General features: G+C 39.4%; 1 protein-coding gene across 2 annotated transcripts; it reads right to left on the bottom strand.

Annotated features, from left to right (window-relative positions):
* Positions 1–6,907: 6,907 nt before the first annotated feature.
* On the bottom strand, positions 6,908–23,002 carry RNMT (RNA guanine-7 methyltransferase). 2 transcript variants are annotated; one of them, XM_058805609.1, is made up of 11 exons: positions 22,962–23,002; positions 21,394–21,657; positions 19,075–19,207; positions 17,458–17,580; positions 16,321–16,436; positions 15,210–15,391; positions 14,448–14,612; positions 13,185–13,302; positions 11,415–11,516; positions 9,960–9,993; positions 6,908–8,703 (listed from the first exon to the last, which is right to left on the bottom strand). In XM_058805609.1, the coding sequence occupies exons 2-11, from the start codon at positions 21,625–21,627 to the stop codon at positions 8,666–8,668; spliced, it is 1,245 nt and encodes a 414-aa protein (XP_058661592.1). In that variant the 5' UTR covers positions 21,628–21,657; positions 22,962–23,002; the 3' UTR covers positions 6,908–8,665. The 2 variants fall into 2 exon arrangements, with proteins under 2 accessions (XP_058661592.1, XP_058661583.1); XM_058805600.1 differs by lacking the exon at positions 22,962–23,002 and adding an exon at positions 22,095–22,257.
* Between the last annotated feature and the right edge of the window lie 246 nt (positions 23,003–23,248).

Genomic DNA, 23,248 nt, shown 5'->3' on the forward strand with positions numbered 1-23,248 from the left:
CCAAAGAATAATTTCATAAAGCAACTATAACTTTATAATATGTATTTCCATACATCCCTATTCCCCTTTCCCCTGTACTGTAGGATGGGAGGAGGTGAAGAATTCAGGAGTGAAAGTTGAGCCCAGGGAAAAGAAAGGGGAGAAGTTATTTAAAGATTTAGTTTTTCTCATTATCTGACTCTGATTTTTCACTGATAGCAAATTCAATTAACTTCCTCATATCAAGCCTGTTTTGCCCATGACAGTAACTGGTGATTGATCTCTCCATGCTCTTATCTTGAGCCACAAGATTTTCACTGCATTTTCCTTCCCCTGCCCAGCTGCTTGGTGGGCAGCTGGCATCCAGTCAGGACCAACTCACCACAAACATACAATAAAATATTGCTGCTTTGCTTGAAAACCTTTAGCCTGGAGCTCCAGGGAGACATTGTTAGGTCTTTCAATATTTAAAGAGGGGTTATAAAATAGGTGAAATTAGTATTTTATCAAAGCCTGTCGCAAAAGGACAAGGTGTAACAGTTTTAAACTAAAAGAGGGGAGATTTGAATTAGGCATAATGAAGAAATTTTTTACTGTGAGGGTGTGGAGGCCCTGGAAAATGTCGTCCAGAGAAGTTGTGGGTGTCACATCCCTGGGAATATTCAAGACCTGACTGAATGGAGCTTTAAGGAATCTAGTCAAGTGAAGCTGTCCCTGTTCACAGCAGCAGGGGTGGACTAGGTGATCTTTATTGGTCCCTTCTAACATGAACCAATCTATGGATCTATGAAATAGGCAAAATATTCTCACAGAGTTAAAATAAAACATTAATTCATCTTTATTCAGGCACAAAGTCATAGTACTAATGAAGGCAATGTTCATCCAGGAAGGGCAACATAGAAAACCATTGTCTTCTGATATAAGGACTGGTCTTCAGAAGATAATCCATTCTTCCACCTGTCTGTACAGCATCAAACATGCAAGTGGTATCACATCACAAGTTAGGGATACAAACCACCAGCAAAAAACCCCATATTTAATTTAACCATTGAGAGGTATATCTTTGGGGCAGCTTAGGAGTGTCTCCTCAATTTGTGCTACATTTTGTATCAAATTTACCTTAAATGGGCATTAGACAAACTATGTAATCAGCCTCTTGATTACCACAGTTTGGATTCCATGGTTTTGCCTGAAAGCCTCCTGTGGGCTCAGACTCTCAGTAGCCAGCCCAGATCCTGCACTTTCTAAGAGATCCAACAGTACACCATCATAATGAAGGTGCAGGGTGCCCTGCACACTCAACAGCAGCCCATTTCTTCCTTGAGACTGCTGTTAAGAGGAAACAGTGATTTGCTTCCAGCTGAAGAAATACTTAATTAAATCTTTTATAAATTATATAAAGAAGCCAAAACTTTCCAACCTTGTAATTATTATTTGTTCAGCTCACAGCTCTTTTACAAAGAAGCAGGCTTCAGTTCCAGCTGTTTGTTGCAGAGATGTACACTGCAGGTGTCAAAATGAACTAAAGAAATTTTCTGCTACCAGAAAATTACTGTTCCACAGAGAAGTTTCCTTGGATTATAAAAATTAGAGACTTAAAAGCTGAATCTTATATATAAAGCAAGGCTTTCTTTGTGCTTATTATTTCATGTAGTATTTTGTAGTCTAAAACCTACAGAGCCTAGCCTTGTGTCTAACTAATTCCACCACTGCCCAGTTGGAAGTGAATGCAAACTAAGAAGGAAGTTGTTATTAGCTGGGAGCTAGTAAGTCACCGGCTGAGTGGTCTTATTCCAAGATTGTGAGAGAGCCATAAAAGTTAAGAACAAAGTGAGAAAGTATGACTCCAGCAATGACAACACTGTTACTCTAAATCCCATGGTTCATGCCACTGCTAAAAGCAGTACATTTTTAGTTTAATCACAATTAGTGATTAAATCAGACTTTCAGAAACACAGATTCAGTGAATTCGTACAATACTGTGAGATGCAGAGGGAGAGAGCCCAACCCTTATGAATCTGCCCCTTGAAAAAATATGGTCTGTGACCTAAAAAAAATCCTTTCCTTGGACTTAAACTAATAACAGCACAGTTCAGTCAGACCTTAAATGTTCAAACACTTTATCCTGCAAATGGACCTCAGCTGCTGGGAGACACATTAACCTGAATAAAAAGGCAGCAATGTTCAGAACCAACTTTAATAAAATGAAGAAAGGATGACAGCTTCCATTAAAATGGCATTAGAAAACCTTTAACTTAGCAAAACCTAATTTATCAAGTTAGCTTTGCTTTACCTTACATCTGTTCTTTAAGTAACAGAAACATTCATGGCAGTATATAAATCTGTGATGGGGTTTTCTGTAAGGGAGATTAAGGTAAAGTCATTTCACATCCATGTAAAATGAAGCTGCAAAAAACTTAACTCTAGTAACAGTTTGTTTAGTACACAGCATTCATAATGTCATTAGCAAAAGGATTTCAGACTTTTTCTTTATATCTCAGGTGAGGTTTCTTGTTCAAAAACGACTCAAACACTTTTCCCCATGTCTTTTGGCACTGAAATGACCTGATTTTTGTGCTTCAAATTTCTGAAAAATCAGGATGCTTATTTGCACTCACAAGTAGCATTAACAGATGTCCATTTCCTCATTTCCATACAGACATAGGTTCTAATATGTGGCATACAAAGAACAACAGGAACTGAGATTACAAGATTACTGTTAATCCTGTTTGATATTAGATCCTGCTTCCTCCAGAAGCATTATTACTCTGGCTTATAAGTGGCTTATATTACTCCACTTATAAGTGGATTGCAAAAGTGGATTTATTATTAGCCCCTTAATTACCCTGCAGATGTTTTACACTTGTTGCTCTTCAGCCGGATGTTCCTGAAATTAATGGTTTTCAATGTCTTTAAAAACAGTTTAGCAATTAGGACACAGCATATAATTACTCTTTTTCATAAAAATAGGTATTAGAGTGCTTTATTAACTAGACTATGACTCAAAAGGAAAACACTCATAGTCAAAGGACTGAGATGTTAATTATAGAAATTAAACTATTCAAGGGCTGTAACAGGAGAACGTGTAAGATTTGAAACCCACCTGAAGGATGGGCTGCCATTGAGAGGAAACTGGACAAGCTTGAGAAGCAGGCTCATGAGAAAATCAGGAAGGTCAAAGCCCAGTGCAAAGTCCTGTCCCTGGGTCAGGATAACTTCCAGTATCAATACAGACTGGGAGATGAACAAATTGAGAGCAGCCCTGTCAAGAAGGACTTGGGGATTCTGCTGGATGAGGTTGGGCACGAGCCAGCAGGAGTGCTAGGAGCCCAGAAAGTCAACAGGATCCTGGGCTGCATCCAAACCAGTGTGGCCAGCAGGAAGAGGGAGGGGATTCTGCCCCTCTGCTCTGCTCCGGTGAGACCCCCCCCCTGCAGCGCTGCATCCACCTCTGTTATCCCAGCACAGGAAGGACAAGGACCCGTTGGAGCAAGTCAGGGGAGGCCCCAAGCTGACCACAGGGATGGAGCACCTCTCCTCTGAGCAAAGGCTGGGAGAATTGGGATGTTCAGCCTGGAATAAAGGCTTGGTGTGACCTCAGAGCAGCCTTCCAGTAGCCAGAAGGAGCATACAAGCTGGAGGGGGACTTTTTACAAGGGGAAAAAGGGGAAAAAGAATAAGGAAACAAGGGGAAAGCCTTCAGACTGAGTATTTTTGAATCAGGTATTAGGAAGATATTCTTTACTTTGAGGGTGATGAGACACTGGAACAGGCTGCCCAAAGCATTTGTGGGTGCCTCATCCCTGAAGTGTTCAGGGCTAGGTTGGATGGAGGTCTGCACAACCTGTTCTAGTGAAAGGTGTTCCTGAACAGGACAGGGAGAGTAGAATTAGATGATTTTTAAGGTCCTTTCCAACCAAACCATTCTCAAAGTCTGTCTTCTAAAGTCAATTAAACACCTTCCACTAGGCAACACAATTGCTTAAACCTTTGTTTGAAACTTAAGCATGAAACACAGCACACGCTTAAGTGTTTTGCAGCAATTTCTACCACTTAACCCCCCCGCCACCAGCAACTACATGCTGACCCTCTTGGTTACAGTTCTCACACAGATCTGAAGTGTTTGCCATTAGGGAAGAAACTAGAGGAAAAGGTTGCAATGTTTTCTAGCTCCTATTCCCAACTCATACATCTCACCACCTAGCTGAGGGAGGACAAAATGATCTACAAAGTTCAGTTGCCATTTCTGATTTCCTTCATAGTGTAAAGTGAATTTGAAAATGGAACCACTTAATTGGTGCAGTGTGGTGGTCTTTGAGGGTCCCCAGGACGAGGGAAGAGATGAGAATCTTGATTCCATGTTTCAGAAGGCTGATTTATTATTTTATGATATATATTAGAAGTGTACTAATACTAATACTAGGAAAAATATATATTAGAAGTGTACTAAAGAAGAAGAGAAAGGAGACATCAGAAGGCTAGCAAAGGAAAGGAAGGAATGATAAAATCTTGTGACTGACCAGTGTCTTGACACAGCTGGACCTGTGGTTGGTCATCAAGTAGAAACAATTCACATGAGACCAGTCAAAGATGCATCTGCCACATTCTACAGCAGCAGAAAACTATTGTTTACATTTCGTTTCTGAGGCCTCTCAGCTTCTCAGGAGAAAAATCCTAGCAAAAGTATTTTTCAGAAAATACATCAGTGACAGTGCAGCACCAGGTATCACTCCTACAGCTTCTTAATTCAGGAGATTACCAAATGCCTTCCATTGCAAAAAATCATCCAGCTCAGATGACCTTAGCACTCCCCTATCTTCAATGTCTCATCAGCAGTCCTGAGAACCTAAATGCTCTGCTCACCTTTAATTGCTTCTCTAAGGTCATATGGTTCTTCTGGGAAATCATGTACTTAACAGGAAATGTTGCAGGGCTGTGATCTTGCTGGAATCATGGAGAAATGGTGAGATGACCTGCATGACTGAAGCTCTGCAATGAAGATTTTTTTACAGAGTAAGGACTAAAGAGGTGACAAGTATAGGTGACATTATAGTGGTTGTTGGCTACAAGACCAACACCTAAAGAGAGAGAACTGGATGAGGTTCTCTATGGCTGGAAGCAGCTTCACATCTACAGCCCTGGTCCTCAACAGCTACAAGAGGGATAACACAGCAAGATAAAAGCAATTAAGAAGATTCCTGAAGAGCATCAATGACTTCCTGGCCCAAGTGAGAGAGGAACCAAAGATGCTCTGCTGGACCTCATACCACCAAGGAGCTTGTTGAGGATGTGAAGGTCACAGGCTACCTTGGCTGCAGTGAGCATGAGATACTGATGTTTAGGATTCTGAGATGTGTTAGCAGCACAAAAACCAAGCACAACACTGGTCCTCAGAAGAGCAGATGTTTGCCTTTTCAAAGGTCTGCATTGTAGAGTTTGATGGGATAATGTCCTGGAGGAAAGGGGTTCCATAAAGCGGATTATTATTCAAAGATCGCCTCCTCCAAGATCAAGAGAGGTCAATACCCATGGAAGTCAGGCAAAAATGCCAGGAGACCTGTGTGTATGAACAAGAAGCTCCTGAGTAAATTCAGACACAAGAGGGAAGTATACAGAGTGTGGAAGGACAGACCGGTAACCTACTCGAAATATGCAGTCAGGAGAGCCAAAAGCCCGCCTGGAACTAAATCTGGCCAGAGATTTCCAAGGCAACAAGGGTTTCTATAAGTGTATGGATAACAAAAGGAAGATTGGGAAAAAAGTGCAGAATGGGGCAGGGCACTTGTGACACAGAGCATGAAAAAGGCAGAGGTCCCAAATGTTTTCATCATCTCTGTCTCTGCAAGGAACAATGGCCTTTCAGAAATCTCAGGCCCAGAGACCAGAACAAAAGGTTGGAACAAGGAATGTGTCCTTGGTTGAAAAGGATCAAGTCAGGAAATACTTAAGCAAGTTAGACATGTGTAAGTACATGGACCCTGATGGGATACACCACAAGTATGGAGGGAGATGACAGGTATCAATATGAGTCCACTCTCAAGGATCTTTGAATACTCATAGGAGAAGTGTCTGAAGACTGGAGGAAAGCAAATGCTGCTCATATCCTCAAGAAGGTCAAGGAAAATGATCCAGGGAACTACAGTACTATCCTCACCTCAAGGAGGTGATTGAACAAGACACTGGAAATTATTTCCAGGCACAGGAACAAGAAAATTATCAGAAATAGTCAGCATGGATTAATCTCAGGGAAGTCATGCTTAACTGACAGTACAAACTTCTGTGAGAAAATAAATGTGTGGCTTGATGATGGAAAAGCAGTGGATACTCTACTTTGATATTAAGAAAGGGGTTTTTTTTTGCCATCTTGGATGTACAATGAGGGGAAATTACAGAGTAGCCAGTCCAGAGAGAGGTGATCAGTGAAACAAAACCTTTTTGGAGGTCACCAACAGTGTATGCCAGGAGTTGATACTGGGTCTAAATCCATTCAAAATCCTGGAACATCTCATACAAGGAAAGGCTGGGAGATCTGGAGCCAGGAGAAGGCTCAGGGCAGCAATCTTATCAATGCATTCAAAGACCCAAAGAGAGCTTGTAAAATGGGTCTAGGGCCTTTTCTGTGTGTCCAGTGACAGGGCAAGAGGCACACAATGCAACACAGGAAATTCCCTCTGAACACCAGGAGATTTTTACTGTGAGAGTGACCAAGCACTGGCACAGGTTGTCCAATGAGGTTGTGGACTACCCACCACTGGCGCTGTTCAAAAGCTGTCTGGACAAGGTCCTGGCGACCAGCTCTGGGTGAACATGCTTGGGCAGGGGTGGGGGTTGGACCAAATGACCTCCAGAGGTCTCTTCTGAACTCAACCATTATGTGATTATGTGATTGGTATGTTAAGATTCACTTAAAAGAGGAAAGACACTTCACTGTACTCCCTCTGTTTTTATTATTCTTATTTCTTCCAAAAATAGCATAACAATGTATTTTCAAATGAAATTTGGTACAAGAAATCCAACAAAACTAGCTTTGACGCACACAAATTTCAAAGAAACATTTCAGTACTTCTAAAGTGTCACCATTTTTAGCTAGTTTCATAAGTACTAATTCTAGAAAACAAGAACATCTTATTGTCTTAATTTCAGCAGCAGAACTGACAGATTCTACTGCTTCAGTGAAGGTTACAAGTGTTCTTCTAGACAACAAAAAATAGGAGTCATGGAAGAAAGAGTACAACCTAATTACAGGGGAAAGCAATACAAGTAAAAACTCTTATAATTTGAACATTCAAGTCTTAACAGAAATGTTCTCTTCTAGGTTTGCCATAACTTTTCAAAATACTCATGTACCATCATCATTTCATCTCAAAGTTAAATCTATTGCCCAACAGCAGCCATCAGCTACTGTTAGCCCAAAACTGGAGAGAGGAAACATGAAGTATTCAGGCCTTTTAAGTAATGGGTGGCTACAAGCACCGGGAAAACTGAGCTAACAGTGTAGAGAAACCCCTAAGCCAGCTCTAAGAGACTAACAAGCAATTATGGCAGCAGTTAGGCACAGTTCTGCCTACTGGTATCATTTCATCACATGCCCAAAGTAAGTATGTGTCTCCAATTTGGGATTGTTACCCACAGGTACCAGAGTGTGTATGCACATACACAACCCTCCCTTCCAGAGAGAACTGCTGGTATCCTCAAATAATACACAAGCTCCCCTTTTGGTTCATGATCCATGACACGACCATGTTTTTTATGCCCTGCAATGAGGTCCCCATCACTACCAACAGCTCATTCTACTGCCAAGCCCATTTGGAATTTTATGAAATAAGAAAGAAAGGCATCCTAAGATCTGTTTAGTAAGTTTCAAGAAACACTAGAACTATTGAAAAGTCAGGAGAGTCTTTAAAACAATAAAAAATGTTCAGTAATCTAACTTAAGCAGCTGTTACTGATTACCACATAGCCATATTTGGAAAATAAAGTCGAGATTTAAAACATTAGAAATTGAGTACTTTCAGAGCAGTTTTGTAGAGAACAAACTCATTTAATCTTAAAAGCACCGTGAAGTGACACTACATATCAGCAAGCAGGAAAAACAAGAACATCATGGGATTTTACCATGTAAAATACACCATGAATACCACTAAGGTAGATTTACAATGCAGGCTTGAGCACAGCACAGAGGTTCTCAAACTGACTCGGGTAATTTTTGCTCTGCATGCAATGTAGACATACCCTCTATGCTGAACAGATCTCATTATGAATTAACTGAGCTCTGCAGAACATTATTTAGGCCCTCATTCTGCATTATCAAAGTCAATGTTCTTCCATCAACTTCAGAAGGTGCAGGGTCAGGCTCGTAATCACAAACACACTTCTACAAACAAAACATTTGTTTCTAACAAAGTTATGTGAGTTCAAACACAGGTTTTGAGAGCATGCAGATTGCTTACAAATGCTTAAAAAGACTGGTTCAGAATCTTTCTTATATATACACACACAAGTCCATCTGTCACAGACAGGCAATGTAACTCTGAATCATGAGCTTGCTCTAGTTTTTGGTAGTGTCCTGCACACGTCTGATAATTAAAAAATAAAAAATAAAAAAATAGTTGCCACAATGGATTTCTGATCATTCCAACTTGCACGTGGATATGATCCCTTCTTGCTGCATCCAGTATGTGAAGTTTCATGGTTGCTTCTCAAATGCAAATACTAAGTAAATACCTAAAAAAGAAAATGGGAGTATTTAAAGTTTCAGCTTCCTTGGTGACTCAATTAAGTTTTCAAAATGTAACCAGGTTGATATTATGCCCAAACAACCTGTTAGCAGATTACTGAAATGACAAAAGATCTTATGATTTTCCAGTGAGTAACTCTAGCATTCCACTCCAGCATAGTTTTACATGCTTTCAGAAATGTGAATCAAATTCATAAATTACTGTGCCATTCTACATATAATGAACACTCACTAGCACCTAAAAAGTCATGCAAGTTAAGTTTAAAGACTCCTTCATACTTGCAGTAATGGACAATCAGGGTTGAATTGTTAACTTCATTTTTAATTGAAAAGTGAATGAACTCCTGATACATATTACCAATTTTAATGGACAAAGATGAAATTATAGCATTTTTTCAAGTCCAGAACAGTATGATTCTATTAATGGATATTTGTACAATTCACATCCGTATCCTTGGAAAAATTACTTGGCATATATTCAATGCCAGGTATGCCAAATGCTCCTGTGCTCCACACCAGACAGACATGCTAAACCAGTTATTTGGGACCACATTTATAGATTTCCACTTGATTTCAACTTTTATTTTAAAGAGTGAGGTTCCATAGCTACTTGCAAATCTTTCAAGACAAGCTTATCAGACATTCCTCAGAAACAATGCAAAGTTCCATGTAAGCAACAAGCTGTACTAATACTCTTCTCAGAAGCTCAATACTCCATATGTTTCTGGAAAAATAGACTACTTAGGAAACATGGCAATCACTGGAGTTTTGAAGGTATAAATATATTTTTACATATGAAAAGGTATAAAATTATATAAAAAGCCTATCTCAAATAGCTAATTGAGATAATACTTCTAGACTGCTGGAAATTTATGTCTACCTTATAATTAATTCATAGATTCAATAATTAGATAATAATTTAATAAAGCAGAGTGAAGATTTGTCATGGTTTGATGCTGGCTTCTCACCTGTGAAGTAAACAGCATTTTTTGGTTTTAAACTACTACCACAACCAGTATAATGGTCTGGAAAAATGCAAATCCTGGTTGGCTGCACTTATGCATTTCCTCACAATTTCTTGAGATGTGCACACTATATAACTATACACAGACATTTTGAATTACACAAATAACATCATCTTATTATATTTAAAATCTGGATTTTCTTCCATGACTAACAGGCTATTTTACACACTTTTCAAAGCAGTCATTCAGTCAATAGTATTTTCAAAACCATTACTTACTTGTTGCTTCCCATTCAGATTTACTCAAGGTTCCCTAGAAGGGGACAAAAAAAACCCCAGTTTCAACAAAAAATAAGGAAACAATAAAACACTGATTTAGCTCAATTTTTCACTGACCAGTGTCTAACCACCCACACTGACTGGCTATTTAGGGGCAAGGAAAGCATTGCTGTAGACCACAAGTCCACTAACTATGCTGGATGGTTGGGAACTGGAAGATCCAGATAATGGAACACACCTAAAGTAAACAGGTACAGGAGAATGGGCCACCAGCCTGTTGGTCTGGATGCCCCTGCAATGCAGAGCATGCCTGTGCCCATCACCACCCACCAGTGTGACCTGACCTGGCTCCAGGTGCTGTTCAGACTGAGATGCCCAGTATGTGTGCAGAAGCCAGGAAAAGCCTTACACTATGGTGCTGCCATCTTCCTCAGGAATATTGCCTGCCTCCAGCCAACACCCCACAGCCCACAGCAACTCTGTTTGCAAGAGACTGTTACCCTCACTCACACATTCTGGAAAAACAGCCTGCCTTCCAGCCTAGGAAATTCCCAGCTCAGCTGATCAGATGAAAGCACGGCCAGTTCACAAGCAAAAAGCTGCTGCCATTTACCCCACCACTTAAGAAACCTAAGGCAACAACAAGAAGCTGATTTTCTGTTCTGCTCACTCCATCTCCATCCACAGAGTCCTCACTGGGGCCATAATTTAGTCCATATGCTACCCACTGACCAAACCTTCACCTTTTAAAATAGCACTTGGCAACAGATGGTTTTGGTCTGACTTGGCTGTTCTCATGTTCTTAAGCCTATTTCTTGAAACAAGTATTTTTCTTTCCAAAAATTTTTTAATTTCAAATGTGAAGAGTAGGCTTCTTTTCTCTCTTGATGCAGGATTTTTATATATGCAGTAAAAGGACTATATCTTGAAGAATTCAGAACATGAACAGTAGATGAATCAATGATTAAAAAAAACCCCAAACAATAAAACCAAGTGGAAAAACTTTAGGCTGACCACCCTCATACTGTATTGACAAAAATGGAAAGAATGATTTCAAATATATACAGTACTACAGAGAAAGCTTTGAAGTGTCCCATCAAAGGATTAGAATTAATGCTTTAAAACAGTACTGTGAAGATCCAGACATATAAGAAGATTCCTCAAATTAAGAATGGCTAGAAAGGAGAGCTGTCAAGTAAGATGGAAAAAATATCCTTTCCCTTCTGCATTATTACAAATGTTTTAACAGCTACCAAATATGGTGAATTTGATTCTTTGAGTGTGGGATATAGGTCAGATGAACCCCTCAGCTCTGCAGCTCTACAATTTTTCACATGCTAAGAGACACTCACAGCAACTTCACTGCGGTTGAAACGAAGAAGGCAGCACAGTTTGAAAGATCAGGACCTCAATTTTAAGACACCATTATCTCTAGTGAAGAATGAAGGAACTTACCAATGGTAACTTTGCCTTGCCATCTTTGATAAACTCTTTTGCATGCTCATAATCATCAGGTTTATCAGAAACAAGCCTGGAATCACCATGTGTAGAATATGGCTGGAGAACATAGAATAAAACATTGAGTAGTGAGATACATTAATCAAGTAAAAGGTTTGTCACAACACAGTCCACAACAGAAGTCAGTAAGTCTTAAAAATATTTTTAATTTATGTCTCTCCTTTATAGCATCCTCAGGAACAGGTCTGATATTCCCTACTTACCAGAAAATTTGACATCCAAGAATTATAAATTAAGTTTTATCCTTATATCTCTAAAGCGGGGGAAACAGAATAACTATAAACACTCTCCTTCATGTACAGTTCATTATAAGCATTACCCAGATATACCTTCTTTTACAAGAGCAACTATACCAGCAACTCTTCAGCAGAAGTTCTAAGAAATGAGCAACTACAATTTCAAGCAGAACAATTAAAATGCTTCAGTAACACACAAGCTGTAACAGTAGTATACAACAGGTTCTTCAGACTAAGATGTACTTATTAAGGATCCTGGGTACTAGTGATCTGTGTAAATAAATCTAATCATAAAAATGCAGTCCTCAGATATAAGTGGCCACTACCTTAAGACAACTCTCTCTTTCCTAAGAAGGAAGATGGTAAGTCAAAAGCTGTGTCTCTGTGTACTGTCAGTGTGAGCCCTTACAGAGCACCATCACTTTTAGAGCCAACAAGTACAGTCAAGTTGCAGTCTGACTCAGCTGACTAAGCCACCATTTAGTTGATCTGAGAGCTTTCTGCAGAAGAATTCTACTGTTTGAGGGAGAAGGGAAGCACAGACAACTGCAAGTAAAACCAAAGCCTCAGAGGTGGCCTGGAAAAGCTTATCTGAAGCTGCTAAAGTTATTCAGGGTAAGAGTTGGAGGATAAACAAAAAATGCAAAAGCACTGGGCAAAAATATATGCTCAGTTACAGTTAAGTCCCATTTTCTTCTATGAACACAGACTGTTCTTTTATTCCTACAAAGATTCCTGTCTGTCTTTTAAGTCAATATTCCTTGCACAAAGGTCCAGTTTTCAGTCTCTCTGCTGAGGAAGAAATGGATTACAGTCACCACTATCTGACACTAGGCATGACTCTTGGGCTTCTGTTTCCTGCTGCACAAGAACAGAAACTTGCCTCAATATTGAAATATTATCTTCAAAACTTGAATAATCCATTGGGTGGGACCTGTGCTGATCTAAGAGAAGAGTGTGAGGAAGAAGAAGAGGCAGAAACAGAGTGTTATGAACAGACCACAATCCCCCTTCCCACGCAGAGGAAGGGAGAGGAGGTAGAAAGGTCAGGAGTGAACAGATGAAGCTGAGCCTGGGAACAAGCAGTGGGTGGGACAAAGGTGTTTTTAGGTTTTTGTGTTTCTCACCTTTCTACATTTTTTTAAAATTAATTAAATTAACCTTCTCCAAGTTCAGTCTGTTTTGTCTGTGACAGTAATTGCTAAGCAATCTCCTTGAATTTATCTTGACCCACAAGATTTTTTTTCTATTTTCTCCCCCTATCCTGTTGGGAAGAAGGAACAAGAGTGCAGGTCAGTGGGTGTCTGGCAGCCAGTCAAGATCAACAACCAGAGTCACACTTTCAGCCCCAGGAACTAAATACTTTCTATTGGTGGTCCTTACTTAATTGTAAAATGTTCACAAAGGAAATTTCAAAAATTAACAAGATATGAAATGCTACTAAAATCAAACAAGTCAACTCCAAATTTACCTCCAAGGCTTGCATTCTCCTTAACAGCATTTTATGCTCATCATTCTTGGTTTTTTCTTCATAGAATTCCCGAAACGTCATTTTGTAGACTAATTTCATACCATGCTTCTTTGCCATTCTGTCAAAATAACAAAGTTAATTAGGGAAGCCACAAAATTATTGCAGCTTTATTTTCAAAGGAACAATTTTAAGCCAGAGTGACATCTTATGGTATTCACTAGAATAACACTTCTTTACAACTTTTTTCTCTAAGTAAAGACATTTAGATGAAAAAAGCTGCAGTTCCACCACAAATTGTAGGTGTTTTTTTTTTTTTTTTAATTAGGACATCAAAAATCTACACAGAAGTAATTTACAAACATTTTAATAGAAAAGGTCTCTTCTCCTGAAACATGTAAGTTCCATGTGGACTTCCAGAAAGACTACACTTTTCCCTGCAGAATCTATCATGTCAGATATTATGAATATATTTAGAGAACTTCTTTTGGCTGTATTCCGTGGCTTACATCTCAATTTTATGTAGACACCATGGACATGCAACACTGAAGTTACAGCTGTCAGTGACAGATGCTGTTATTTTTCACAGACATCTACAAATGAAGCTCTTGAACAGGCTTGAAGGGAAGCTTAATACTGTTTAACCATACTGAGCTTGAATAGCAGGAAAAAAAAACAGTATGGAAAAATTTGTCTGTACCTCAGGATACAGCTGGGAAAACCAAATCCAAGGTCACAGAGAAGTAACAGCAAAATATATGCTTACAGATGAAGATCATTTAGAGGAAGAAAAAAAATCATCATAGCAAAAATCCTATTAACATCTAAGGAAAGGTGGAGAAGACAAGAAAGAGGCACCATGATGAAGGAGATGCACAAGAAAGCTTACTGAAAGACTAGAAAAGGGGTAGAAAGAAACACCTCAAAAAGTTACAAATAAAGAAGAGAAAGTTTAAAAGGTTTTAAAGGTTTGCTGACAGATCCAATATATAAGATCAGATGGTCCCTCATGAGACATAGTTTAAATCCTCACAGCTTCTGACCAGAGCATCTTCAACAGAGTTCAATGGACAGATTACAGCTGTAGATAGAAATGCAAGAAACCTCTGTATGTGAAGTAACAACAAAAAAGTTAATAGCTGAAAAATATAATAAGAAAGGCAAAACATAATTTTCTGCAAGCATTATGCAATGACACATAAACTAAACAAATGTTTATTGTGCTCCACAGTTTTTATTGTATAATAAATTTAAAACATAACTTACTCCTCCAGTAAGGGAAAGTAAACCAAAAACTCAGGGACATCAACCACTTCTTCCAAGTGAAAATCATACTTGCAGCCAAATAAGGGATAGTCTCCCTTCTTTTCAAATTTTACATTGTACACATCATTCCCAAATGAATTAGTTTCTGAAGCTTCGAGTCTCTTTCTATAGAATGAGATATAAACAAACATTTTTTGATCAGTATTGAACAGGCAGAGAAAACTACACATAAGAAGCATGAAAGTATTTCTCCCAGTAATACTCAGTGATCTCTCCAGTTTCCCACTTCCCTTATCTCAAAAGGCACTGAAACAATGAAATGAAGCAGCATACTGGGTTTTAACAGGTTACTATTCCCATACAACATAACAAGGACAAAATGGACCTAGAAGATGAATTTTTAGCCTAGACACATAGACAATCTACATGGACAAGACATGCTTCTAGAAACAACCATAAAACCTTGACAGTTTTTCCCCAGGCTGTGGAAATTTTGACACTATTAAAGTCATGACAGAGGGATGAAGTGTATGAAGACCTGTATTCCCTAACAGAAGAGCCATGACGACATAAGACAAGGGTAAGTATTGCTTTACCTGTTTGAGTCAAGTTAGTGAGTGAGATTCTTTTTTATTAGATTCCAAAATTGTTGCAAAAAATTGCTTTTGCTTGCACAAACATATTGGAGCACTGTAAGAACATCTATCACTTAACAAGGCTTCCCAGAGTTTTGGAAGACTAAGAGGATATAAGAGTACTTACACAAGTTCAAAGCTGTTTGGAGTTGTGCCAATGAAATAACCTCCAGGAGAGAGGTTCCCACAAGCATTTTTAAGCATCATGTCAGCCTGCTCATACGTCTCAAATGAATAGTGGTAAACAAATTGACAACTGCAAATGTCAAAGCGCATATCTGGATCATTGTACTTGGAAGACAAGAGATCCTGCAACAGATAAAATAGAAAAAAACCTACAGAAACAAGCATGATTCACTTAAATCTAACAAATACACCACATTCATGATAGAGACCAAAAGTCAGGGAAATTAACTTTTGTGCACAAGGACAGATAGAACAAAGCATGCAACAGAAAATACATATGCATCTAAAACTGAGCTGTAATAGCAACATAAAAATATCCCTTTATTTCCTGGCCAAGTCTCCCTTTCCCCTCCCCCAAACTGAGAGATGACATGAACCTGCAAGAGACTATTTCTCAGAAGAAGGAAAGCCAACCAAGAATTCAAGCAGACCCTTCATGCAAGGCTGAGAACAGGTTCAGCTTTTCCACAGATATGCTGGAACCAGGTAGGTTCTGTCTCAGCCTCTATCAGCAGGGCACTCTCAGCCTGCACTTCTAGGAAGCAAAAGCTGTTCTGTTTACAAGACTGTCCCCTAAGCCTCAGCCATGCATTCACCACTGCCTCCAGACAGTCTAAGAAACCTGCTCTACCACAAAAGTAGAGGCAGTTTTAAAGATACCTATTATAGTAATAAAAAGATTTTTTACTTTCTAGTGGCAAAGTGTTAAATCAGTTAAATCAGAAAAGGTCCTTTATATATTCCAGCATTCACCAAAATAGTTTCCAACATCCCGTGCTGTCTCACATAACTCCAAAGCTAAATTGTGTTCCCCTTGTCGAGTAAAGGATAGTGAAAGCCCCAGATTTACTATCTGGAAAAGACCTTCAGGAATGTTACACTGTACAACAGCAGCAAAATGCACCAAAGTACATCTTAAGCAACCTTCCAGTAACCCCTATGGCTGATTCTCCTGGCAGTACAATAATCCAACCTTAAAAATGTATATACCCAAAAACACTACCATAGAGAACATTAAATCTCCAAAATATTACAAAGCACAGGAACTGTACCTTGGTACTATCTGCTTGTATGAATTCTGCATCAAAAATATGTTCATTATACCGACACCGGGATTTCATTTCTTCATAGCGGTGCTTGCACTGCTGCACAGAAATGTCAGCAATGTCTATATATGGAAACATAATAAATATAATAAATATAATAAATAGAAGTTTTAAAAATGTGTACACAGCTCCAGACAAGAAAGCTGGAATGATTACTAGAAAACAGAAGGTACGAAAAGGTAGGATAAAAAAATGAACTTGAGTTCCATTAAAACAGCTCAGCTCCCTGGGATTCTTAATACTGTTAAAATATTAAAGATGTTGAAATACATCTCTGATATGTCACATATTCTAAGACTGCTTCTTTCTCAGTCATTGAGGTTCTGACAATATGCAATGAATTCACCTAAGAACTTTGTAAGTAAATTGATTAAGTGTATTTGAATGCTGCCCACTGAATAATGCAAGAAAGAACTGTAAAATATGAAGTACACAAAATAATTCCCACTGAAAGAGTTTTAGGGAATTTCAGTACCTAATTAAATTTGGAGTTAAGTAATTCTTTCTCTGATTATCCTTGGGATACTTTCTGAGAAAAGGGAAGATGTATCATTCTCCCAACATCTAAGCCAATTATTCAAACCAGAATTTTTTTAATCAGGTTTCAGCTCTACCCCGTTTCTGAGTCTGAAAATCTTTAGTTGATTGTAACACCCAAGACCATTTTTTTCTCACAACATTGGGGGGATTATTTGGTTTTTTAAATGCAACTCTCCTGTATGTGTTTCAGAACAATTAAAAATACTACAAGAGACTAGATGTGGAAGAAAAGAGATAAAATAAAAAAAGTCAGTCTTTTCCCCAGGGCCACATTTTACCTAAGGCAACCTGTATCAACGGTGTTTTTCTTTAGTGATACCAGTTTTCAGTTGAACTGAAAGCTAAATATTGATGATTCTTATATTTCTGCTAGCAATCAAGTCATATCTTCAGATTAAAAGACAAAACACAACTTTTTGCACAGAAGGTGTACATTACATTCTTTGACTGACTGGAAAAAAAGAAATAATAAAATACCAGAGGTCTACTTGGTTTCCTATAAAACCTGATGCAGTTTCCCTAGAAAGTTATCATACTTCTTACCAGTACAGACGAGTTTTTTAATTCTGCCTTTTTTCCATTTCAGTAAGTCTCCACCTTTCCCACATCCTAGATCCAAAACAGTTATATCACTCTTCTTCTGTCGTACCCGATCAATAAATTCACCTAGGAAAATGAAAACCAGGAGCATATAAACATCTCTGCACGTGTATTGCATCTAAAAGCCTAAAGAACCAAAAGGAGCTGAGAATTTTAAAACACCTGAGACCTTACTTTGCCTATAAAATGTTCTTAATATTACAAACTTAAATCTCTTTTCTAGAAGGATGAAAGGAACCACAAACTTCTAAAACTGTGGAGAAGATTAATATTTTCTGTGCTCAATGTGCTCTGCATATAACTTGACTGAGGCTCTGAACTGTTTCCCTGGCTAAGGTAAAACTGCACATGGCTAAACAACCATCCTGGACACAGGGAGACAAACAGGGCTCCCTTTCATTAGCATTATAATGAATGCAGATGTTATTTGAAAATATGAGAAAGCCTTTTGCAGAAAGAAAAAGCCAATTAAATGCATCAGCCACAACATCTCCTCCCAGTCACCTTACAGAAACGCATAATGTTTTTCACTCACTCTCCCAGGCTTTGCAATAACAGTAGCTACTCCTTTGCTGTCTTTCTACTCTACATACACCAGTCACATTTTTTCTTCCCCTCGAGGCTGCCTAGATTCTCTCTGCTCTGACTGATGTTGGCATATTATGTAAAACATATCAGCCTGCTAGCAACTTTTCTTCACAGTAGGAGATATGAAATATGTTTTGATACAACTGCTATAAAGCCACACTGCTGAAATTCTTTATGACAGAAAGGCTTCAACACAGGCTTGAGGAACAGCTTTATAGAAATCTAAATATTGCTTCTAACTGCTCTGATACAACACAACAAAAAGCAGCATGCTAAGACAAATGGTGCCAACATCTTCTGGCACAGATCCCTCTTCATGAACCTGTGGTGCTGTGCTGATGATTCTTTTCTTTGTTGGCAGATATTTGATGGCTTTGTTTCCTCAATTTGGAATTAATTTGTGGAACAGTAGACTTTGCCTTTAAATAAAAACCTGCTGATTCTTAAAGAACTACATCCTTTAGCTTTCCATCACTTTTTCAATCACTGACTATGGGTAATATATGGGTAATACAGAAAATATTTATGTGTTCAAGCTTCCTGCAGAACTGCTTAACCAGGATCTGAACAGAGAGTGCTTTGGGAAAATGCCTAAGAAATTATTTGAGATAGATTGAGCTGTTCTTAGAACACTTAAGTTCTTTATGATTTAAAACTGTACTTTTCTCTTTAAAAATGCCATGGAGAAGAATAGTTTCCAGTATGAACTTTTAATGTCAGTTGACCTTTGAAACTTAAGCATATGCTTAAGTTGCTTATGCAACTTAAGGATATGAACTCCAACAATACAAAACACTATCACAGAGATTCAAATTAAATATAAATATAGACATTTTATTGCAGCCGAAAAACTTACTATACATTATGAAACGAAGTGTTATACTCAACATCAGAAAACAGAAAGGATTACATTTTGATACAGAAGTTATTTACATTTTAATCATGTCTAAGCAATCAGTTAAGGGAACTTACCAATGAGGACACTCTTTGTCCAATTATTAAAGTTTCGGAGGTAGAATATGCGAGACTGGCTACGTTTTTCCAAACCAACTTCTTGAAGTTCATTATAATGTGCAGCTACAGCTTGCCCATGGCCAATCACATGCTGCAGAAAGGAAATCACACCACAGAAGCAACAGACTCAAGCAGTCAATTCTTTTTATGACTTAGTCATTTAAACAAAAGACACATGTGTTCACTTCAAAGATTTAAGAAGGCAAACAAGCAATACTATGAAGAGCATCATCATCATAAAGAGATTTCCCATACCTGTCCTGGTACTGATGTCAGTACTTCAATTATCACAGCAACACACACAAACTTAACCCCCTTTTCCGTTCATTCAAGCAATTTCTGGATTACAGACACTGCCCAGCATCTTTCCTTCACAGAAATACTTAACTTTCAGTTCCCTAACACTCTCAACCACGCTCAAAGAACTCGTTTCATTCTTCTTAAGTCTGCGACAGAAGAAGAGGATGTTCCTTCTCAAGGAACTTTGAGCTTCTTCAAAGAGCCTGTTTCAGAATTTCAGTGTTTTCATCTGATAGAAGTGTATAAACTGCCAATTTAACCAAAAGGCCAATTGGCTGATGTCACATTAACGTCCAAGTGGGTGACCCCACTGCCAGAGATTTAAACAGACCACGACAAAGGAATGAGAGGAATCATTTGACAACACATTCCATATAATGCTTAAGAGTTAGTTGCAGAAATGTCTCTGATTTAGCTTTAACTCAAAATACTCCAAGAGATTTCTGTCCAGCCTTAGCTTCAAGTACTACAAGACAGTTCTCTCCCCTGTTACACAGAGAAGCAGTCTACATCCAGATATTATGCTCCCAGCATTTCTTCACCTTGAAAATAATCTTCAAGTATATATATGAAGTGAAAATAAATTATAAGTAAAATCCAAAGTAACAGAACAGACACAACCAGCACTGACTCTATGAGGTACAAAAGCATTTGAAATAACAGTACAAACCAGAATGAAGCCATTAAAAGCACTCCTAACAGTTCACTACAGAAGTCAATATTCCTGCATCTTGCTAATCAAATAGCAGTTCCTCAAGGGAAAAGAAGGTTTGGCTGATAGATGTGAATTCTTCAGTGTTTCATATACTTCTGGAAACATTCAGAATAAACACAGCCTTACTTGTCTGAAATCCTCATAACCTCATCACCTGTTTATTCCCACACTGGGCTGACCGATACTAACAAGTATTTTGACGACTTCTATTCTTCTCCAGGGTAAGCACAGATGGCTCCCTGAACGGCCACTGAAGGTGACAGAAGCCAGAACAGCTGACTCAGACAAGTGTGGGGGACATACTCATACAAACCATCAGCACATCTCAGCTGCAAACAGCCATCAGCAACATCTAGATAGTAGCGCCTATGTTCAGTCACCTCTCTCCACCCTTAGGCTACACAGACCCAAGGTAGTTCTTGCTCATCTAAGCCTTTTTCTCCCTTATTAAAAGGATGAAAGGGTTAACAATGTTTCTACCACAACAAAGGACACCCTTTATTTTGCCAGACTGCTGAGCCGTATATTAACATACTGAGAAAATTCTGGGCAGATAAACAAAACTCTAGGTCAGACATTTTCAAATTACATTTAAATATCCCAAAAGGATGACCTAGAGTGGATATTAAAGCATCAGCTTCTACAAGCTCATGCATAATAAAGGACAGCATCATGTAAAACATTTCCCTTTTCACCCTCCCAGGTGGACATATAAAAGGACATACATTTTCTGCTGCTTTTGAAGCCTTAAAATATAAAGAAGCACCTGTAAGTCTTTCACTGCTTCACTTTGCCAACAAATCATACTGAATTGTATCACAGAGGATGCAGTCTGTTGAGTTTTGCAAGCTATAAATTGTCCTTTTATTACCAAGGAAATAAAAGGACAAAATTACCTTACCCAAGCACAGGTAACTAGACTAACACACAGATAAACAACATACTTGAGAACTGAGTTCAAGATATGGAACCGGGACTAATGCCACTAAACCCTACACTACACTACCAGACTGCTACCACAAGGAGGATGGAACGGTCTTAGAATTAGACTAAGTATGTGCTGAGATGATCATTCTAACTGCAAGCCCTCTTACTCCTCTGTGAAGCCCAACATCACTGTGCACCTGTTACTCCCCTAGGAAACATTTCCAGACTTGTTTTGTGCTGGCTCACAGGCATCTAGCATAAATATTTTCAATCTTTTCTTGAGCTAAGGCTTTGAAACAAGGATTTGAAAAAAGCTCAAAATAAATGATACTCACTACTTTTTTAGAAGGCTCATCTTCAGAATCTAAATTCTTCCTCATTGCTCTGCCATCCTGACCACCACCATCAACTTCTTTGTCATTTTCAGTGGACTGCTCTGCACCTGAAGCAGAACTATTGCCTTCACACCTGACACCTGAAGCTGACTCTAAAGCAGGAGGGGTTTTCTCCACTTCTTCATTCAAATTCTTCTCTGCTTGCTGTTCTTCTGTCTTGGTTACTTCAGCCATTTTGACTGGTCCACTGATCAGAATGGATATCTAGGGGGAAAAGAAACAAACCACCAAGAATTTTCAGTGCTGAAAATTTCACTTACTTGTGGTTACGATCGTGACCACACGATAATATTGGTATTTCACCCTAGGCAACATATAGATTTCAAATTTAACCACTTGTTTAATAAAGGCAGCTCAATCAAACATGTGGAACTTAAAAGTACTCATTAAATAAGTTCAAATTAGGATAAATTCTTATTTTTCATTTTAGTCATTCTTACATATCTTTATTGACTCAACTGTCAAATATTATTGGTTTTTTCTTTCCCTTCCCATAAAAGGTAACCTACAAATCAGTTTATGTTTAGAAATACAGAAAGATTCTCTCAAATTAGTAAATTTATTATTTAAACTGATATGTTTTGAAATGGATGTCTTCAAATAAGAGATCAAGATGGGTTTTTATGAGTAAATTTTCTTACCAGTTGTGGATTTTCCAGTTTGCCAAGAATATCCACTATGCTCTGAGCTTAACTAATATGTGGAATATTCAGTTGCACCTGTATTTCCACATCTCCACCTCACAAATATCAACAGGGGCTGCAGGACTGCAAACAACTCCTACAAAGCTCATTTGGTCTCCAGCACATCCCAGCCTTCTTTACACCAGCACTAGGAAGCAGAGCACCTAGTTTTTAACAAGAGAGGGGGCAGTTTGGCACCCCCTGTTCTGAAAGAGTGGCCTAAAGCACAATTAAAAAAAAAAATTCCAAAAATCACATTTAAACCCACCGTGTCCAGGCTCACCTCCTAATGAGGGCCGGAACACATCCACTGAGTGGGCCACCACACAGAAGCACCAGAACAGCTTTCCTCGGAACAAACAGCCTCAAAGTACGACTTACAAAAATAATTCCTCCACTACTGCACAGCACCACAGCGCTTGGTTTGCGAAGCAGCAGCAGACCCCTCGTTATCCTCACCCGGCTATTCCAAGATGTTTCGAAAGCCCTAATTGTGAAACGATCCGACTTTCACAACTAGCGATGGCAACCAGAGAAAGCAGCAGCTCCTTCAGCCGGAGAGCTCAAAACGCCTGCAGTGATGTGGGAATGGCCCCGCCGGCCTCGGGACGCTCCCGCCCCCTCCTTTCTCCCTTCCCTCCTTCCCTTCCCCCACGACGGGGCTGGGAGGCCTCAGGGCCTCCGCTCCCGTTAACCGGGCGGCGGCGCCCGGGGCTTCTCTGCGGCCCACCCAGCCCCACTGTCCGGCGAGGCCGAGGGCCGCGGGCCCCGCCGCCGGTCCGCCCGCGGGCAGGGAGGGCGGCCCTGCACGGCCCCGGCACTCACCCGGCTCAGCGCTCCGCCATCCCTGTTTGCGGAAGTGACGGATCCCCACGGCGGCGTCACGTCCTGGGAGGGACCGCGGGAAAGGGAGCGGGAAAAGGCGGCGGTGCGCGGAGTCCTGTGGGGGCGGCTGCTTACCCTGGAGAAGAGGAGGTCTCGGGGAGACCTTATCGCTCTCTACAACTGCTCGACAGGAGGGTGTAGTGAGCTGGGACCGGCTTCTTCCAGCGTGCCTGCTCTGGGAGAGGGGAAATTTCGATTACATACTAGAACAAGTTTTTCGCTGTGAG

This window comes from Ammospiza caudacuta, chromosome 1 (genome assembly GCF_027887145.1).
Source record: "Ammospiza caudacuta isolate bAmmCau1 chromosome 1, bAmmCau1.pri, whole genome shotgun sequence".
Classification (NCBI taxonomy): domain Eukaryota; kingdom Metazoa; phylum Chordata; class Aves; order Passeriformes; family Passerellidae; genus Ammospiza; species Ammospiza caudacuta.